The sequence below is a fragment of the Carassius auratus genome, chromosome 46 (genome assembly GCF_003368295.1).
Source record: "Carassius auratus strain Wakin chromosome 46, ASM336829v1, whole genome shotgun sequence".
In the NCBI taxonomy this organism is placed as follows: domain Eukaryota; kingdom Metazoa; phylum Chordata; class Actinopteri; order Cypriniformes; family Cyprinidae; genus Carassius; species Carassius auratus.
The window spans coordinates 10,877,336-10,896,926 of NC_039288.1; the positions used below are offsets into that span (position 1 = coordinate 10,877,336).

At 35.4% G+C, this 19,591-nt stretch overlaps 1 protein-coding gene across 1 annotated transcript; it reads left to right on the forward strand.

Moving 5' to 3' along the window:
• The first annotated feature begins 2,278 nt into the window (after nucleotides 1-2,278).
• On the forward strand, nucleotides 2,279-6,350 carry bfb (complement component bfb). Its single transcript, XM_026233987.1, has 11 exons — nucleotides 2,279-2,421; nucleotides 2,563-2,778; nucleotides 2,887-3,072; nucleotides 3,350-3,523; nucleotides 3,667-3,759; nucleotides 3,895-4,028; nucleotides 4,405-4,555; nucleotides 4,908-5,039; nucleotides 5,247-5,339; nucleotides 5,532-5,669; nucleotides 6,325-6,350. Exons 1-11 carry the CDS (start codon nucleotides 2,361-2,363, stop codon nucleotides 6,348-6,350), a joined length of 1,404 nt encoding a protein of 467 aa, XP_026089772.1. The 5' UTR covers nucleotides 2,279-2,360.
• Nucleotides 6,351-19,591: the final 13,241 nt, after the last annotated feature.

Here is a 19,591-nt window from a genome sequence, read left to right on the forward strand (position 1 = left end):
TACCTGTTATAGTTTAGTTGGTGCCCTTGGCGTGGCTGGAGGTAAGGTGTAAGGAGCCATGGTTTGCATGGGTAGCCACTGTCCCCTAACAAGTGGCAATTAGCTGGCACATAGCGTCTCTCAAAAAGCTGTCTGATGCCACTCTCGGAGAGCATTCTCGCATCATGTGTGGAGCCTGGCCATTTAGCCACAATGTCCAAAATCTTACAGGCCGCATTGAACACTATTTGCACATTGATGTTGTGGAAATTCTTCCTGTTAACAAAGACAGCCTCGTCCTCTGATGGCGCAATTATTCTCAAATGTGTTCCATCAATTACACCCACAATGCCAGGGAATCCTGCAATGTCCATAAATGCCCTTTTATGTGTGTGTAAAGTGCGGGCATCCAGCGGGAATGAAACAAATTGTGTCACAATATTAGGTTGTCACAAAGCTGTCAGTGTTTGGGTGATGACTCTGCTGACGGAGGATTGGGACAGACCCAAGTCATCACTGCATTGTTGCATTTTCCCTGTTGCCAAATACCTCAGGGTTGTGATTACTTTCTTCTCCGGTGTAATAGCGTTGTGGCGTCGAGTTGGTGAAGTAATTGCATCTCCAAGGAGATCCACCACAAACATGATTCCTGCACGATCCAATCTGTAGCGTCTCAATAATTCCCTGTCATCCAGTGTTTGCAGGACATATCTCCTGCCTCCTCTGTTGGCCATTTTGTGCAGCTGCTTAGGGGAACTCCTAAGCCACTAAAAGTCCTCTTCCCTGCTCTTAGAAGATCTCGCCTTAGGAGCCCTTTTAAGCGCTAGGAATCTTGAGGAATAAAGTTAAAAAAAAAAAGTAGCTCCTAGTGACAAAATTCAAAGAAAATTCTTAGAAATGTGGGCGTTTACTCTTAAAATTAAAGAAAAAATCCTAGTAAAGAAAAAAGTAATTCAGAAAGCATCTTAACCCTTAAAAGAGATCTTAAGGTCAAACTTGTTAGGAGCACAGATGAGGACTTTTAAGAGGCTTAAGAGCTTCTTTAGCAGAGGAGAAAATGGCAGAAAGATGAAGAGGCAGAAGAAATGTTTTGCAGACAATGGATGACAGTGAGTTAATAAGACACTATAGATTAGATCGTGCAGGGATCATGTTTGTGACTGATCTTATTAGAGATGTGCTAACATCTCCGACACAGCGCAGAAATGCCATAGCGCCAGAAATTAAAGTAATCACTACATTACGATATTTGGCAACTGGGGAAAATGCAACAATGCAATAGTGATGATTTGGTTCTGTCACAACCTTCTGTAAGCAGAGTGATCACACAAACAATTACAGCACTTTCAGAACATCTTATTGTGTAGCAGTTCATTTAGTTTCCACTGGACATTCCCACCTTGCAGGCTCAAAAAACTGCATTTATGAATATAGCAGGCTTATAGGTGAGCACAAGCAGGGGGAATGAACCGTTAATAATTTGTGCTCTATGCTCCCATGTCTGCTTCTTGTCCCTTGCTGTGACACTCGGCCCGAATCTTCCTTTAAGAATGGCCTTGTGTTCATCCACTAACTGGGCTAACAGTAAACACTGTTCCTCTGTCCAGTTTGGCTTTCTCGCCCTTCTTGGTTTTGATTCCATGTTTGATACATTAAAACCAACATTCAAACCGCCACTTAAATAGGACAGCAATCACTGTAATTGGAAAGATTGAAACAATTTTTATCATTCTAAGCCAATCAAATACCTTATAGGAAATTAAAAGCATGGTAAATTATTGTTAATCTAAAACAATTACCATTTTGCATCAGTTTGTCATTCAGTAGGCCTAAATGACAACAGTGCTTTAGATTAGTATTTTCTCTTCCCCTGTAGCAAACATGCCCTTCGGTGCTTGATAGGATACATATTCATCCAATAAGCTGGTGTTAATGTGTAAGGAAAACAATTTTAAAAATTAGGATGAACGTCCTGATATTTTGATGAAATAGTTCTCAAATGACCCCAAAAGTTTGAGTTTCTGTCTGGAGCAAAGATCAAACTATTGTGGTCTTTAACCCTTAAAAATATTATCTCTGTATTCTCCTAACAAATCTGGGATTCCTGCATCTACTGTATATTTTGATGTAAAAATGCAAATAGAATCCATGACAATTCAAGATGAACATAATTACCTATTTTCTGATTATTAAATATATAATGATATGTGGCTAATGGTAATTATTTTGTTGTGTGCCGGGAAATGGATTTTCTTTATTTGACTTGAAGTTAAACATTGACCACTGAATGTAAATATAATCCTCCTGCTGACTATAAAAATGCCCCGTCCATTTGCTTCTGTATTTGCTTCTTAATCTCAGCTCAACTTGGAATAAACAGCATGGAGTGTAAGCAGCAGTTGAAATGGTTAATACTTGCAATGATATGTCCTCTTATTGCAGGTAGGTCTTTTTGCTTATTATGAATTTATTCTGACATATACAGATAAAATATTTTGGAAATAAAACAGCAACAACTGACAAAAGTTACTTCCGTCATATTTTTCGTGGCTTCCTCCAATAATCTGTCTGTTTCTGCTACAGGTGCTCCATCCTGCATGTGCAAACGAGATAGTTCATGTCCCAAAGAGAATCTAAACATTACTGGAGGGAACTTTGTTCTTTCTAAAGGCTATTCAGAAGGGAGTCTTCTAAAATACATCTGTCCGGATGGATATTACCCGTCGGTTCAGTCACGTCTGTGTCAAGATGGACGTTGGACCTCAAAGATCAAAACCAGAAAAACCCCAGAGTGCAAAAGTAAGAAACAAGGCATTATTTGTGTCATTATATCATGAATAAATGCTGAACTTATTTCTTTTTATTATACTTTTCTACTGTATGCATTTATCTATGCATTTATCCTAGAGATCACATGTCCCAGTCCCCGTGTTTTCGAGAATGGAGAGGTGATTCCATATAAAGACAAGTACTATGTAAATGACACAACCACCTACTCATGTCATTCTGATTATACATTCCGTGGCTCAGCAGAACGTGTTTGCAAGCCTAATGGGAAGTGGAGTGGAAGCACACCAATTTGTGGACGTGACTGTGAGTAGTCGCTATCAATTTTTAAATGTAAGCACACAGAATTTTCCATGTGCTAGTCTGATTTAAAATAAATCTCTTAAAGTAAAATTCATATAACAGAGTCCTTGGGTTCATCTTAAAAATATACTACTTTGTACTTCTGTTTTTATCTGATGACACTTGAGTTCATCAGGGTTTTAGCAGAAATTTCTCTCCCTGCATCTGACTAAAACAGGGCTTTTCAAACGTAGGTCCACATTTCTCCACTTCCATTTGTCTGTTTATTACTGTCTTACAGCTGATCACTGTCCTGATCCTGGTGTTCCCCCTGGTAGCAGTCGAACAGGGAACATGTTTAACATAGACGACAAAGTCACGTACCGCTGTCAGAGTCCATTGACCTTGATTGGCTCTAAAGTGCGAGTGTGTCTTGATGGAGGCCAGTGGTCAGGAACAGAGCCACAATGTTACGGTAAGTCTTCTAAAAGTTGCATCCAAAATCATGTGCTTTGCAGTACATGTTTTCACAAAAATAAGTTGTTGTAAGATTTAGCTAATGAATGGCTTTTCTGGACAATGCACCTATAATGTTGTTGTTGTGTTAATACTGTACAGCTGATTACACATACGACACCCCAGAGGAAGCATCAGAAGCTTTCAGCAGTTCTCTTAAGTCAAATCTAGCAGTTACTCAACAGTTTAAAGAAGGTACCTTTGTGTGACTTAGAGCATAATCATACACACACCTTTTAAAATATTTATTAATAATTGACATGCTCAAAAGTAGAGACAAAAATCACATCAGTAATTTAAACATTAATGTTGTGTTCCTTCTTTCTTCAGGTCAGCAGGGGAAGAAAAAAACTATGTGTCAGGGTGGAAAACTTGATATTTACATCGCTGTGGATGCATCTGAAAGAATAGATAAGAAGGATTTCGAAAATGCAAAAAGCACCATTAAAATGCTTATAGACAAGGTATGTCAATTGTCAAATAATTTGTGGAAACACACGACCCCCAGAGGTTGCTGTAGTAAAGTTGTAAGACCGCTTTTTTAAGCATTGTGTTTAGGCTGATGTAGGTTGTGCATCCTTTTCTAAAAAAAGACATTGTGCCACTGAGATGCTATGAAAAATGAACCTAACTTAGACTTATATTGTCAGAATCCTCCAATCTGAGCATTAGTGTGTTTCAGGAGGTTATAGTCTCTCAGAGTGCACTGCAAACTTGCTGCATCTGAAAATCCTGTTTCACATTATGGAAACATGAACTGCACTGAAATCCAGCATTTTGATCAGAAAACAGACATATGTCTCAACCATCTTTGAATTCTCAATGCTCTTTCCCCAAAAGATTAGTTATTACTCGGTCTCCCCAAACTATGAGATCCTGATATTTGCTACAGATGTTACTCGGATAATCTCTATGAGGGACTTCAAAACTAATGAAGATGCAAGAAACCTAATGAATATTTTTAAAGAGCATGACGACTTTAATTATGAGCGTAAGTATTCTCTTTGAATTTCTCTTTTTGAGTCTTATTGTATAAATAGATATAATTAGATTTTTTTAGAGATTTTTATAACAGAGTAATGTACTATGCAAAAATAGTACTTTAAATCTAAACTGAGGAAAAATTAGTTTATTTATTGCTGTCCAATGTGAACATTTTATATATATATATATATATATATATATATATATATATATATATATATATATATTACATTATTTTTTTTATTCCCATTTTATTTTCAGATTTTGATTCATTTAAATTTAGATTTAATCAGTTGTTTCAATCAGAAAGTGCTTCTCATTAACCTGCTGACTGTAATATTCTGGTGTGAAAAAAACAGGTGTAGGTGAAATAACAGGTACCAATATCGCCAAAGTCTATTCAGCCATTTTAGAGAGCATGAAACTAGAGGAGCTCATCAATGCGATAGCCTTCAGAGAGACCCAACACATCGTCATAATGTTCACCGATGGTATTGAATTTTTCAGTATTTACATACAATTCAGTATATGCATATATAACTGTCATAAAATATTTCGCACCTAAGTTCTTTGTCTGAACAAATAAATTAATATGTTAATAAAATACTCAAAGCACAGTATTACAAATTTGAATCAATTTTGAGATCAAGTTTTCAAAATGAAGCAAATATTCACTTTAATTTCATTTTACTTTATAGGTCAGGCAAACATGGGGGGGAATCCCAGACCTAAAGTGGAACAGATCAAACATCTTGTAACTAAAAATCATCCAGACAGAGAGAAGAATCTTGGTGAACATTAAATTTATTAATCATAATTATATTTAAAATCAAAATGTTTGAACTGAAAGTGTTTTTTAAGTGTATTTCATTCACAAGCAGTATCATCAGGGACAGCAAAATATATATAAATATATAAAATATTTGTTTAGTTTTTATCATTGATATAATATTGGTATGGATGCATCCTTTCTTTTTTGCCAGATCTTTATTTATTTGGAGTTGGAGATGACGTGAATCAAGAAGACATAAATGGCTTAGTGTCACAAAGGGACCAAGAAAAGTATTTCTTTAAACTTAAAGACTTGACAGAGGTGCAGAAGATGTTGGACTACATGATTGGTAATGTATATGCACTTCACCCAAAATTTACATTTCTTTAATTATTTAATCACCTTCATGTTTCTTTAAAACACAAAAGAGAAATGACTGTCATGCTCTAAAAAAACAAACAATAAACAAGCAAACAAACATCAAACACTTTTGCAATAACACTATTGTTTGGATGAATCAGTGGTAACACTTTCTATGAATCCCGTGTTTATAATAAATTATATGTGTATTCTTAAGGTATTATATTGAATGCATAATGCATTATAAAAAGCCTTATAATATTTTATATCAACTCATGAATAATCTTAACAACAATTAAAATACATCATAATACTTACGTATTGATTATGAGTATGATTATTTATAACACACAATGAAAACCATATTAAATCTACTTCATTTACAGTATAATGGACTGTATCATATCTTCACATTGTTTAAGATCTGCACAGTACATGTATCTTACTACAGCTCGTGAAATGTTAGATGTTGAGGGTTATTTGAATGTTTCCTGTGTAGCTAATGTCAATTAATTGATGTGAGATTAATACTCTAACTGAAAAAAAAAAATCTATATTTAAATGGTTACATTTTATTTTCATGGTCCCCTTAATCAATCAACTATAAGCAACTTTGCAACTACATGCCAACTAACTCTCATTAGAGTATAAGTATGCTCAAGAACGGTAGAATCTAGTATGATAGAATAAACAGTATAGTCAGTTTATCTGGTGGTTGACCATCAAAATAAAGTGTTAGCATATATTTACAGTAGCAGTCATACTCTAATGACTACTAGTCAACAAGTAGTTGCAGAGTTACCTATCAACAGCTGTCTAAAGGGTACCATCAAAATAATTAAACTGATATTACCATAAAAATAGTTCAAAGCAAATGTGTCATATTACACATTCATCTGATCTGATATCTGATCTTATGGCTGTTTGAGAGAATTTATTATTAGGGCTCAAGCCCAAAGGGCGAGAGGCCTATTGTTTTCCTTAGGATTATTTTTTATTAGGGCTCAAGCCCGAAGGGGCGAAGAGCCCTATTGTTCTTCTAAGGATTATTCTTGTTATTATTAGGGCTCAAGCCCGAAGGGGCGAAGAGCCCTATTGTTCTTCTAAGGATTATTCTTCTTCTTATTAGGGCTCAAGCCCGAAGGGGCGAAGAGCCCTATTGTTCTTCTAAGGATTATTAGGGCTCAAGCCCAAAGGGCGAGAGGCCTATTGTTTTCCTTAGGATTATTTTTTATTATTAGGGCCCGAGCACCGAGGTGCGAGGACCCTCTTGTATCTGCTTTGTTTTTTATTAGGGCTCAAGCCCAAAGGGCGAGAGGCCTATTGTTTTCCTTAGGATTATTTTTTATTATTATTATTATTATTTTTTTCCAACGTCTCGGGGGCTTTTGGGGCCCTTAACGTGCTTAAAAAGTCTTGAAAATTGGCACACAGATTGGAACCTGCGGCCATTAGGGCCGGGCAGAGACTGATACACGGGCGTGGCACAGGGGCTCTACAGCGCCCCCTGGAATATGGAGGGCCATATATCATACATTCTTGCTCGTAGACGTATGAAACTCGGTACACATATAAATCTCATCAATCCAAACAACTTTTGTATTGCATATCATGGGCTCCGCCCAACAGGAAGTTGGCTATTTAGAGTTTAGTATTCAAATTTTTCGTCAAAGTTGTGGGGGCTTTTGGGGTCCTTAACATACTCAAAAACTCTTGAAAATTTGCGCACACTTTGGAATCTGTGGCCTTTAGGAGCCTGCAGAGGCTGGGACCCGGGCGTGGCACAGGGGCTCTACGGCGCCCCCTGGAACACAGTCAGAAATGTTGATGTGTAGCTCACACATACTTGCACATATTCATATGAAACTCAGTACACATATAGATCTCATCGTGCCGAACAACTTTCGTATTGCATGTCATAGGCTCCACCCAACAGGAAGTCAGCTATTTAGAGTTATGTAAAAAGCGCATGCTCTGGAATTTGAAATACTTGTCATAGGTTTTTTTCTCGATTGCCGCCAAACTCGGTCAACATGATCTCAAGACACTGGGGATGAAAAATTGCCAGGGGATTTTTGATATCTCGAACGGTTTGCTCGTGGCGAGGCGTTGAAATTATGGCGAGAAATGAGAAACAGGAAGTGTCTAATACCATCCACATACATTTCCTGATTTTAATCAAACTTCATCAGATTATTCGTTGTATGATGTCGATCGCATATATGTGACTATTAGGAGTCAAAGTTATAGCGCCACCAACTGGCAGAAGGAAGTGTGTCATTTTCAAAATGATTTGAATTCAGCATCTTATTATTACTCGATTTGCTTCAAACTTCATCAGAATAATGTTAAAACACAGCCGATATAAATCTGCCAGGGGGATATTGATATCTAAAAAATTGTTGCCGTGGCAACATGTCAAACTGGAATACTTCTCAGGTGATTTTGAGGCAAATAACATACTTAGAATTTCACAAAACTCTGAACACACATCAGTATTTCTGATTGGAACTTAAATTGTGAATGGATTTTGGATAGCTTGAATGGTTTTGCCGTGGTGATTTTTTTAAATGACCTTACAAAGGGAATCATTATTGTATTTTTAAATTGCAGCTTCCAAACACGTCAAAGAATTTTTTCATACAGATGAAAAAGTCATTCTGAGGAAATATGCATAGTTTCACGACTTTACAACACTGTATGGATAACAGAAAATTAAAAAAACTGTCAGACATCTCATCTCACTCTGTCCCTCTGTTTGAGTATATGTGCTTCAGACTTCCATTGTCTGAGAGAAATAGCGCCCCTACAGGTTCAATTCCCGGACTTTTACTTTCACTTTTAAATCGGTTAAAAATACAAACAAATACTTAGATTTAATTCACACTGACAAGCTAAACCAACATATCTGATTATTACCGGTTCAGGGCTCATGGATAAATTATTTCTGGCCAGAGATACGTGAGAAATAGGAGAGATGAATCACCGCTGTGATCACGAGCGTCTGGAGTAAAGAGCTCAGAGAAAACGAATTTATTCCTGTTTTAAAGCTTTTAAAAATAAATTATTACAGCGATATCACACAATCAACCAATTAGAACACACCAAGAGCTAAATTAAGATGTTTTTGAACTGTTTGTGTGAAAATGAAATATTTGCAGCTGCCTATCTGAAATCACGCCTCCGATCAGCGCGTACAGTGTCCAGCTCAAAACAAACGAATTTATTCTTGTTTAAGAGCTTTTTTAAATAAAATATTACCACAAATGCACACAATAAACCCATTGTAACACAACAAGAGCTAAATGCAGGTGTTTGTGACCTGTTTAAGTGTGCAAGACTATTTGAAAGCGCGACTGGCAGAATAACGTATCTCTCGAGCTGCAGGTTTCTGGCTTTCGTCGTGAGAACGAACACATCACGGACAAGATTATTTCAAAATACATAATAGCTTGGCGACTATAAACGAAAACAGCCACGTGAACATAAACTGGATCTACTGGATTTGAATATTAAAGTGACCACATTTACCACTTGCTTCTGTCTTCAATTTTAATCTATATAAAAAATGAAACTCATTCGACTTGGCTGCTTTTTTAATGTGTGCGTATTTATTTATTTATCTTTTTATACATTTTGTATAATTTCATAGTTTGTGTATTACAATTATAAAAACAAAAATAAAATTAGCCACTCACATAGAAATAGCTTAGGCCTTAACCTTTTTCTGACAGTTTTAGGGATTTTTTAAAAATCCTAAAAAAAACCTTATTTGTGCTGCAAATAATAATTTCAAACTCATTTGATACTGACCTATGACATTCTGTGACATTATATTTATTTTAACTTACATAATCTCATGGATGTAACAGTAAATCTGTTCAGCTCACAGATCAATACTAAGCTGTAATGCAAGCAGAACTTTCACAAATGCTTATGAGTTTTTTAAGGATTTGATAACACTGTAAAATAATGTCTAATTTGTTAACATTAGCAAATGCATTGATAACACTTTATAATAACTGCACTCATTATTAAATAGTCAGTTCATGCTTTATAAAGCCTTGTCCCAATATTAATAGTCAGTAGTAAGCAGTTTATAAATACAGCTATAAATAGCTTGTCCTTGGTTTATAAGCACATTTATTAAAAAAGAGAGTAAGTTATCTTCCTATGAAAAATAAAAGATAAAAATAAACAAACAACAACACAGATTGATACAGAACTCAGAAATTTTATTGTGGATTTATGATAAAATCAGCCTGTAAATGAATTCATACTCCTCCTCATACTACTCCATACTCCTTTTTCAACATTATGCCAATATACTGAGATGTTAAATTGTGAATGGGTTTAGGATATGTTAAATGGTGTTGCCATAGAGATTTATTAAAGTAACATAAAAAAATACAATAGTTATTTTACTATATCTTTACAATTTTTCATTCTAACTCTTCATATTTTTTTATATAAGTAGAAGTCCTCATTTGAAGGAAGCACAGTAAGTTTCATAGCTTTATCATTTTCAAGAGCCAGCATAAAATTTAAACTATCATAACTTATAAATCAAGCTTGCAATTCTTAGTACCTATAATGGCCACCAGAGGGAGCTATAGGATTACTTTTAAATAATTATTGTAGAAACGAGTATGATTTAAATCATTTATAGAAATCTTTTTAAAAAAAAATGAATTGTATATATTTTACTGATAAAATGACCCTCACTTAATTAGAATAACAAGCTGAAGTATTGTGAACTGTATATTAAGAATAATTCTTTATAGGCTTATATATAGGCTTTATGAACTGATTAGAGTGACTCTTGAAGGATCAGCACCACATCCTCTTTTACCACTGTTTAAAGAATTAATCTTACAGAACAGGTGTGAATGAATTTTGGATAGCTTGAATGGTTTTGTCGTGGTGATTTTTGAAATAATAGTAAAAAAGGAACCAGTAAATGTCTTTTTATTTTTTTAAAGTGCAGCTTCTAAACACTTCAAAAAAAATTTACACATAAAAGACAAGTCATTCTGAGGAAATATGCATAGTTTCATGACTATACAACACTATATGGATGATAGAAAATTAAAAAACTATCATACATCTGATGTCACTCAGTCCCACTGTCACTGTGGGTAGTGTGTGTGTGTGTGTGTGTGTGTGTGTTAAATGAATTAGGTGTGAAACTATCAGGGAGCATTTAGTCTCCAGCGCCAACATTTTACAGAACTGCCACTTTCCTGGAGTCTCCAGAATTACTCGGTGTCAGGCTCTGAGAGACTTAAGATTCCAAAAAATGATTTGATTAGAATACCATGAAGTATTGTGAAATACTATATATTAAGGCTTTATATATAGGCTTTATGAACTGATTAGAGTGACTCGTGAAGGACCAGCACCACCTCCTCTTGTTCGATGGTTTGAGGAATATATCTTCCAGAATCCGGGATTAAGATTTAGGAGCTCATTTTTATTCCACCTCCTTTCCTGAAAGTCTGTCTTGCAGAATTGACTAAAAATTAATCTTCACATTATTCCTAATTATTTTGCAATTCTTTTTGTCAGTTCTTCTTGACCTGTTTTTCTCTTCCAGCTTTCCTGGACTATTGTATAGCACTCATAAATGATTAAATAAAAAATAATGGTAGTTATTAAGATTGATATGGTTTGGAATTGGTAAAATGTGCTTGGAAAAAAATCACAATAAAACAATGTTTTCATTTTTAAGTTTGGAATATTAACTGACATGAATGAATGCTATATAAATATTGTTCATGTTAACATAATGTTTATGAATGGAATCTTATTGTAAAGTGTTACTAAAGTTATATATATATATATATATATATACATATATATTGTTCTGTGAATGTGATTTTAAAGTCTAGATGATTCGGATTAACCCTTTAACTGCCATATCCTTTAAAACCTCACTGCCAGAGGGATATTGTGAATGCATGTGCCCGCTGGGCACAGTTTACCTGATGCCACCGGGGTGGCGATGGCATTGGTGGCTTGAGCCCGCCATCGCTGCTTGCAGCTATATTTATTATTATTATTTATTATTATTATTTTTCTTCAAGGTTTCGGGGGCTTTTGGGGCCCTTAACATGCTTAAAAAGTCTTGAAAATTGGCACACAGATTGGAACCTGCGGCCATTAGGGCCGGGCAGAGACTGATACACGGGCGTGGCACAGGGGCTCTACAGCGCCCCCTGGAATATGGAGGGCCATATATCATACATACTTGCACGTAAACATACGAAACTCGGTACACATATAAATCTCATCAATCCAAACAACTTTTGTATTGCATATCATAGGCTCCGCCCAACAGGAAGTTGGCTATTTAGGGTTTAGTATTCAAATTTTTCGTCAAAGTTGTGGGGGCTTTTGGGGTCCTTAACATACTCAAAAACTCTTGAAAATTTGCGCACACTTTGGAATCTGTGGTCTTTAGGAGCCTGCAGAGGCTGGGACCCGGGCGTGGCACAGGGGCTCTACGGCGCCCCCTGGAACACAGTCAGAAATGTTGATGTATAGCTCACACATACTTGCACATATTCATATGAAACTCAGTACACATATAGATCTCATCGTGCCGAACAACTTTCGTATTGCATGTCATAGGCTCCGCCCATCAGGAAGTCAGCTATTTAGAGTTATGTAAAAAGCGCATGCTCTGGAATTTGAAATACTTGTCATAGGTTTTTTTCTCGATTGCCGCCAAACTCGGTCAACATGATCTCAAGACACTGGGGATGAAAAATTGCCAGGGGATTTTTGATATCTCGAACGGTTTGCTCGTGGCGAGGCGTTGAAATTATGGCGAGAAATGAGAAACAGGAAGTGTCTAATACCGTCCACATACATTTCCTGATTTTAATCAAACTTCATCAGATTATTCGTTGTATGATGTCGATCGCATATATGTGACTATTAGGAGTCAAAGTTATAGCGCCACCAACTGGCAGAAGGAAGTGTGTCATTTTCAAAATGATTTGAATTCAGCATCTTATTATTACTCGATTTGCTTCAAACTTCATCAGAATAATGTTAAAACACAGCCGATATAAATCTGCAAGGGGGATATTGATATCTAAAAAATTGTTGCCGTGGCAACATGTCAAACTGGAATACTTCTCAGGTGATTTTGAGGCAAATAACATACTTAGAATTTCACAAAACTCTGAACACACATCAGTATTTCTGATAGGAACTTAAATTGTGAATGGATTTTGGATAGCTTGAATGGTTTTGCCGTGGTGATTTTTTTAAATGATCTTACAAAGGGAATCATTATTGTATTTTTAAATTGCAGCTTCCAAACACGTCAAAGAATTTTTTCATACAGATGAAAAAGTCATTCTGAGGAAATATGCATAGTTTAACGACTTTACAACACTGTATGGATAACAGAAAATTAAAAAACTGTCAGACATCTCATCTCACTCTGTCCCTCTGTTTGAGTATATGTGCTTCAGACTTCCATTGTCTGAGAGAAATTGCGCCCCTACAGGTTCAATTCCCGAACTTTTACTTTCACTTTTAAATCGGTTAAAAATACAAATAAATACTTAGATTTAATTCACACTGACAAGCTAAACCAACATATCTGATTATTACCGGTTCAGGGCTCATGGATAAATAATTTCTGGCCAGAGATACGTGAGAAATAGGAGAGATGAATCACCGCTGTGATCACGAGCGTCTGGAGTAAAGAGCTCAGAGAAAACGAATTTATTCCTGTTTTAAAGCTTTTAAAAATAAATTATTACAGCGATATCACACAATCAACCAATTAGAACACACCAAGAGCTAAATTCAGATGTTTTTGAACTGTTTGTGTGAAAATGAAATATTTGTGGCTGCCTATCTGAAATCACCGCTCCGATCAGCGCGTACAGTGTCGAGCTCAAAACAAACGAATTTATTCTTGTTTAAGAGCTTTTTTAAATAAAATATTACCACAAATGCACACAATAAACCCATTGTAACACTACAAGAGCTAAATGCAGGTGTTTGTGACCCGTTTAAGTGTGCAAGACTATTTGAAAGCGCGACTGGCAGAATAACATATCTCTTGAGCTGCAGGTTTCTGTCTTTTGTCGTACGAACGAACACATCACGGACAAGATTATTTCAAAACACATAATAGCTTGGCGAATATAAACGAAAACAGCCACGTGAACATAAACTGTTGAGAAATAAATCTGAAGTGGATCTACTGGATTTGAATATTAAGTGACCGCATATACCAGCTGCTTCTGTCTTCAATTTTAATCTATATAAAAAAGGAAACTCATTCGACTTGGCTGCTTTTTTAATGTGTGCGTATTTATTTATTTACCTTTTTATACATTTTGTATAATTTCATAGTTTGTGTATTACAATTATAAAAACAAAAATAAATTTAGCCACTCACATAGAAATAGCTTAGGCCTTAACCTTTTTCTGACAGTTTTAGGGATTTTTAAAAATCCTAAAAAAAACTTATTTGTGCTGCAAATAATAATTTCAAACTCATTTGATACTGACCTATGACATCCTGTGACATTATATTTATTTGAATTTACATAATCTCATAGATGTAACAGTAAATCTGTTCAGCTCACAGATCAATACTAAGCTGTAATGCAAGCAGAACTTTCACAAATGCTTATGAGTCATTTAAGGATTTGATAACACTGTAAAATAATGTCTAATTTGTTAACATTAGCAAATGCATTGATAACACTTTATAATAACTGCACTCATTAGTAAATAGTCAGTTCATGCTTTATAAAGCCTTGTCCCAATATTAATAGTCAGTAGTAAGCAGTTTATAAATACAGCTATAAAAAGCTTGTTCTTGGTTTAGAAGCACATTTATTAAAAAGGAGAGTAAAGCGTCAGTCATCTTCCTATGAAAAATAAAAGATAAAAATAAACAAACAACAACACAGATTGATACAGAACTCAGATAAAATCAGCCTGTAAATGAATTCATACTCCTCCTCATACTACTCCATACTCCTTTTTCAACATGATGCCAATATACTGAGATGTTAAATTGTGAATGGCTTTAGGATAGCTTAAATGGTGTTGCCATAGAGATTTATTAAAGTAACATAAAAAAAAATACAATAGTTATTTTACTATATCTTTAAAATGTTTCATTCTAACTCTTCATATTTTTTTATATAAGTAGAAGTCATCATTTGAAGGAAGCACAGTAAGTTCCATAGCTTTATCATTTTCAAGAGCCAGCATAAAATTAAAACTATCATAACTTATAAATCAAGCTTGCAATTCTTAGTACCAATAATGGCCACCAGAGGGAGCTATAGGATTACTTTTAAATAATTATTGTAGAAACGAGTATGATTTAAATCATTTATAGAAATCTTTAAAAAAAAAATATGAATTGTATGTATTTTACTGATAAAATGACCCTCACTTAATTAGAATAACAAGCTGAAGTATTGTGAACTGTATATTAAGAATAATTCTTTATAGGCTTTATGGACAGATACGTTTTGAGTGACTCTTGAAGGTTCAGCACCACATCCTCTTTTACCACTGTTTAAAGAATTAATCTTACACAACAGGTGTGAATGAATTTTGGATAGCTTGAATGGTTTTGTCGTGGTGATTTTTTGAAATAATAGTAAAAAAGGAACCAGTAAATGTCTTTTTATTTTTTTAAAGTGCAGCTTCTAAACACTTCAAAAAAATGTACACATAGAAGACCAGTCATTCTGAGGCATATTTCCTCAGAATGACTGGTCTCATGACCATAGTTTCATGACTATACAACACTATATGGATGATAGAAAATTAAAAAAACTATCATACATCTGATGTCACTCAGTCCCACTGTCACTGTGGGTAATGTGTGTGTGTGTGTGTGTTAAGTGAATTAGGTGTGAAACTATCAGGGTGCATTTAGTCTCCAGCGCCAACATTTTACAGAACTGCCACTTTCCTGGAGTCTCCAGAATTACTCGTTGTCAGGCTCTGAGAGACTTAAGATCCCAAAAAATGATTAAATTAGAATACCATGAAGTATTGTGAAATACTATATATTAAGGCTTTATATATAGGCTTTATGAACAGATTAGAGTGACTCGTGAAGGACCAGCACCACCTCCTCTTGTTCGATGGTTTGAGGAATATATCTTCCAGAATCTGGGATTAAGATTTAGGAGCTAATTTTTATTCCACCTCCTTTCCTGAAAAGTCTGTCTTGCAGAATTGACTAAAAATTAATCTTCACATTAATTCCTAATTATTTTGCAATTCTTTTTGTCAGTTCTTCTTGACCTGTTTTTTTCTTCTTCTTTTCTGACCCGCATTTTTCGTATAATGGTCAAGTCTTAACTTATCCATTTCTGTATTGCATTTGTGTTTGATATTTCTCATGGGTATTTCATAATTTTCGACCTTACAGTTTGAGTTAAAACTCTATTTTAGCGCATTTCATCTGTAAAAGAAAACAAGCCTAATAATTCTGCACACATGAATATAAGGAGCTTTTCTCGTCCAGCTTTCCTGGACTATTGTATAGCACTCATAAATGGTTAAATACAAAATAATGGTAGTTATTAAGATTGATATGGTTTGGAATTGGTAAAATGTGCTTGGAAAAAAATCACAATAAAACAATGTTTTAATGTTTAAGTTTGGAATATTAACTGATATGAATGAATGCTATATAAATATTGTTCATGTTAATATAATGTTTATAAATGGAATCTTATTGTAAAGTGTTACTAAAGTTATATATATATATTGTTCTGTGAATGTGATTTTAAAGTCTAGATGATTCGGATTAACCCTTTAACTGCCGTATCCTTTAAAACCTCACTGCCAGAGGGATATTGTGAATGCATGTGCCCGCTGGGCACAGTTTACCTGATGCCACCGGGGTGGCGATGGCATTGGTGGCTTGAGCCCGCCATCGCTGCTTGCAGCTATATTTATTTTTATTTTTTATGAACCTTCTGGGGGGTTTTGGGGGCCTTAACATACTCAAAAACTCTTGAAAATTGGCACACACATTGGAACCTGCGGCCATCAGGACGCCACAGAGGCTGGGACCCGGGCGTGGCACAGGGGCTCTACAGCGCCCCCTGGAACACAGTCAGAAACCTTGAACCATAGCTCACACACACTTGCATGTATTTATATGAAACTCAGTACACTTATAGATCTCATTGAGCTGAACAACTTTTGCGCTCTATGTCATAGGCTCCGCCCAACAGGAAGTCAGCTATTCAGGGCTGTTTAAAAAAAGCATGCTCTGGAATTTGAAATACTCCTCTGAGGACTTTCAACCGTTTGCTTCAAAACTCGGTGAACATGATCTCAAGACATTGGGGATGAAAAATTGCGAGGGGATTTTTGATATCTCGAACGGTTTGCCCGTGGCGTGGCGTTGAATTTAGGGCAAAAAATTAGAAACAGGAAATGCCTAATAACATCCACATACATTACCTGAGTTTGATCAAACTTCATCGGTTTGTTCGAAGTATGATACCGATCGTATATATGTGACTATTAAGAGTCAACGTTATAGCGCCACCAACTGGCAGCAGGAAATTGAGTCATTTTCAAAATGCTTTGAATTCAGCATCTTATTTTTACTCGATTTGCTTCAAACTTCATCAGAATAATGACAAAACATGGCCGATGTAAACCTGTTGTGGGAATATTGATATCTTATATATTGTTGCCATGGCAACGTGTCAAACTTGAATATTCTGTTATGGTGATTTTGAGGCAGATAACAACCTCAGATTTACATGAAACTCAAAACACATATCAGTATTATTGACAGCTAGACAATGGAAAAAGCTTTTACAAGGGCGTGGAAGAGGCACTCTATAGCGCCACCTTTTGTCAAAAGTGGGGGGAGTTAGTTTTAGCTACAGACACCAAACTCGGTACGTATATTGTTCTTATCAAGACGGACAACTTTCTAATTCACAGTTATCAGCTACGACCAACAGGAAGTCGGCTATTTTGATTTGAATATGGATTTTTGGAAAAAAAATTAGCTGTGATTTAATCCATACTCCTCAGAGGAAAAGTTCACTATACTCACCAAACTTTATCTACATATTGCAAAAACATTGAGGAACTTAAATTGCAAATGGATTTTGGTTAGCTTGAACGGTTTTGTCGTGGTGATTTTTTGAAATGACAGTCAAAAAAGGAACCATTAACTGTTTTGTATTTTTTAAATTGCAGCTTCCAAACACTTAAAAGCATTTTCTCATACAGAGATCAAATCATTCTGAGGAAATATGCATAGTTTCATGACTTTACGACACTGTATGATTAAAAGAAAATTAAAAAACTGTCAGACATCTCATCTCACTCTGTCCCTCTGTTTGAGGAATGTATGTGTGCTGACTGAGTGTGTGTGTGAGTGTGAGTGGGGGATGGGCATGAGCTGAGTGGCAGACAGACAGGGAGAGAGAGAGGGACTTAAACATCTCTTTAATCACCAGAAAAAAATATATTATTTTAAATTGTTTTTTTGTTGTTGTTGTTGTTGCTAATTGTGCTGTTTTCATTACAGCTTAAGAAATCTCTTAGGCCTTATCCTTTTCTGACAGTTTCAGTGATTAAAAAAAATTCTAAAAATACTTATTTGTGCTGCAAATAATAATTTCGGTCCCACTTTATATTAGGTGGCCTTAACTACTATGTACTTACATAAAAAAATAAGTACAATGTACTTATTGTGTTCATATTGTATTGTAAAAAACTTTTACTGCTATTGAGGTGGGATAGGGGTAAGGTTAGGGAGAGGGTTGGAGGTATGGGTAAGTTTAAGGGTGGGTTAAGGTGTAAAGTATGGGTCAACAGTGTATTTATAAATGCAATTACAGAAATTAAATACAGATGTAATTACATGTAGTTTTTTTTTAAAATATATAAGTACAATGTAAAAACATGTATGTACACAATAAGTACATTGTACTAAATTATTAATTAAAATGTAAGTACATAGTAGTTAAGGCCACTTAATATAAAGTGGGTCCATAATTTCAAACTCATTTGATACTGACCTCTGACACCCTGTGATTGACATTAATCTGAATTTATATAATCTCATGGATGTAACAGTAAAACTGTTCAGCTCACAGATGACGACCAAGCTGTGATGCAAGCAGAACTATTTCACAAATGCTTATAGGTCAATAAATTTATAACAAAACACTTATAATTACTTAACGATTTGGTAAAAAAATTAAAATAATGTCTCATTTTTAACATTAGTAAATGCATTGGTAGATACCTACAAAATACCTACCACAAAGTCTCTTGGTAGGAAATCCGAATCCCAACAGGAAGTCGGTTATTTAGGAATTTTCTCTGCAAAATTGGCGTTGTTTTGCCATTTTCTGGGGATGTACTTTAACAAACTCCTCCTGGAGATTTATTCAGATCACCACCAAACTTGGTCAGTTAATCTAAAGGCCTTTGCGATGTTAAATTGCGAAGATCTTGAGGTTTCGTTAAAAGGGCGTGTCCATGGCGACCTGACAGATTTCGATGTTTCGCCATGGAAAAAGGAAGTTGCTGTAAACTCAGACATACAATGTCCAGTCTGCCCCAAACTTCACATGTTAGATAAGACTTCTGCCCTTAACAGAGCTACATGCCCATATTCAGTTATAGTCATAGCGCCAACCTGCTGGCAACAGGAAGTGACATGTTTTACGCTGCTACAAACTACTCCTAGAAATCTTTTGACATTAATGTATTTTTTTGTGGTCAGTCTAATCTTAGGGCCTGAGCAATGTTAAATTGTGGAGATCTTGAGTTTTTGTTAAAGGGCGTGTTCCATGGCGCCATGACAAAATTGACGTATCCGCACAGCAAGAGAAGTTGTTGTAACTGAGGCATAAAATG

Bases quoted from the DNA above. Each gene is read 5' to 3' on its own strand.
- bfb (XM_026233987.1), top strand. From the start codon at position 2,361: ATGGAGTGTAAGCAGCAGTTGAAATGGTTAATACTTGCAATGATATGT. The intron at 5,040-5,246 runs GTATTGAATTTT...TTTACTTTATAG, and splicing joins CGTCATAATGTTCACCGATG to GTCAGGCAAACATGGGGGGG. The intron at 5,340-5,531 runs GTGAACATTAAA...CTTTTTTGCCAG, and splicing joins AGACAGAGAGAAGAATCTTG to ATCTTTATTTATTTGGAGTT.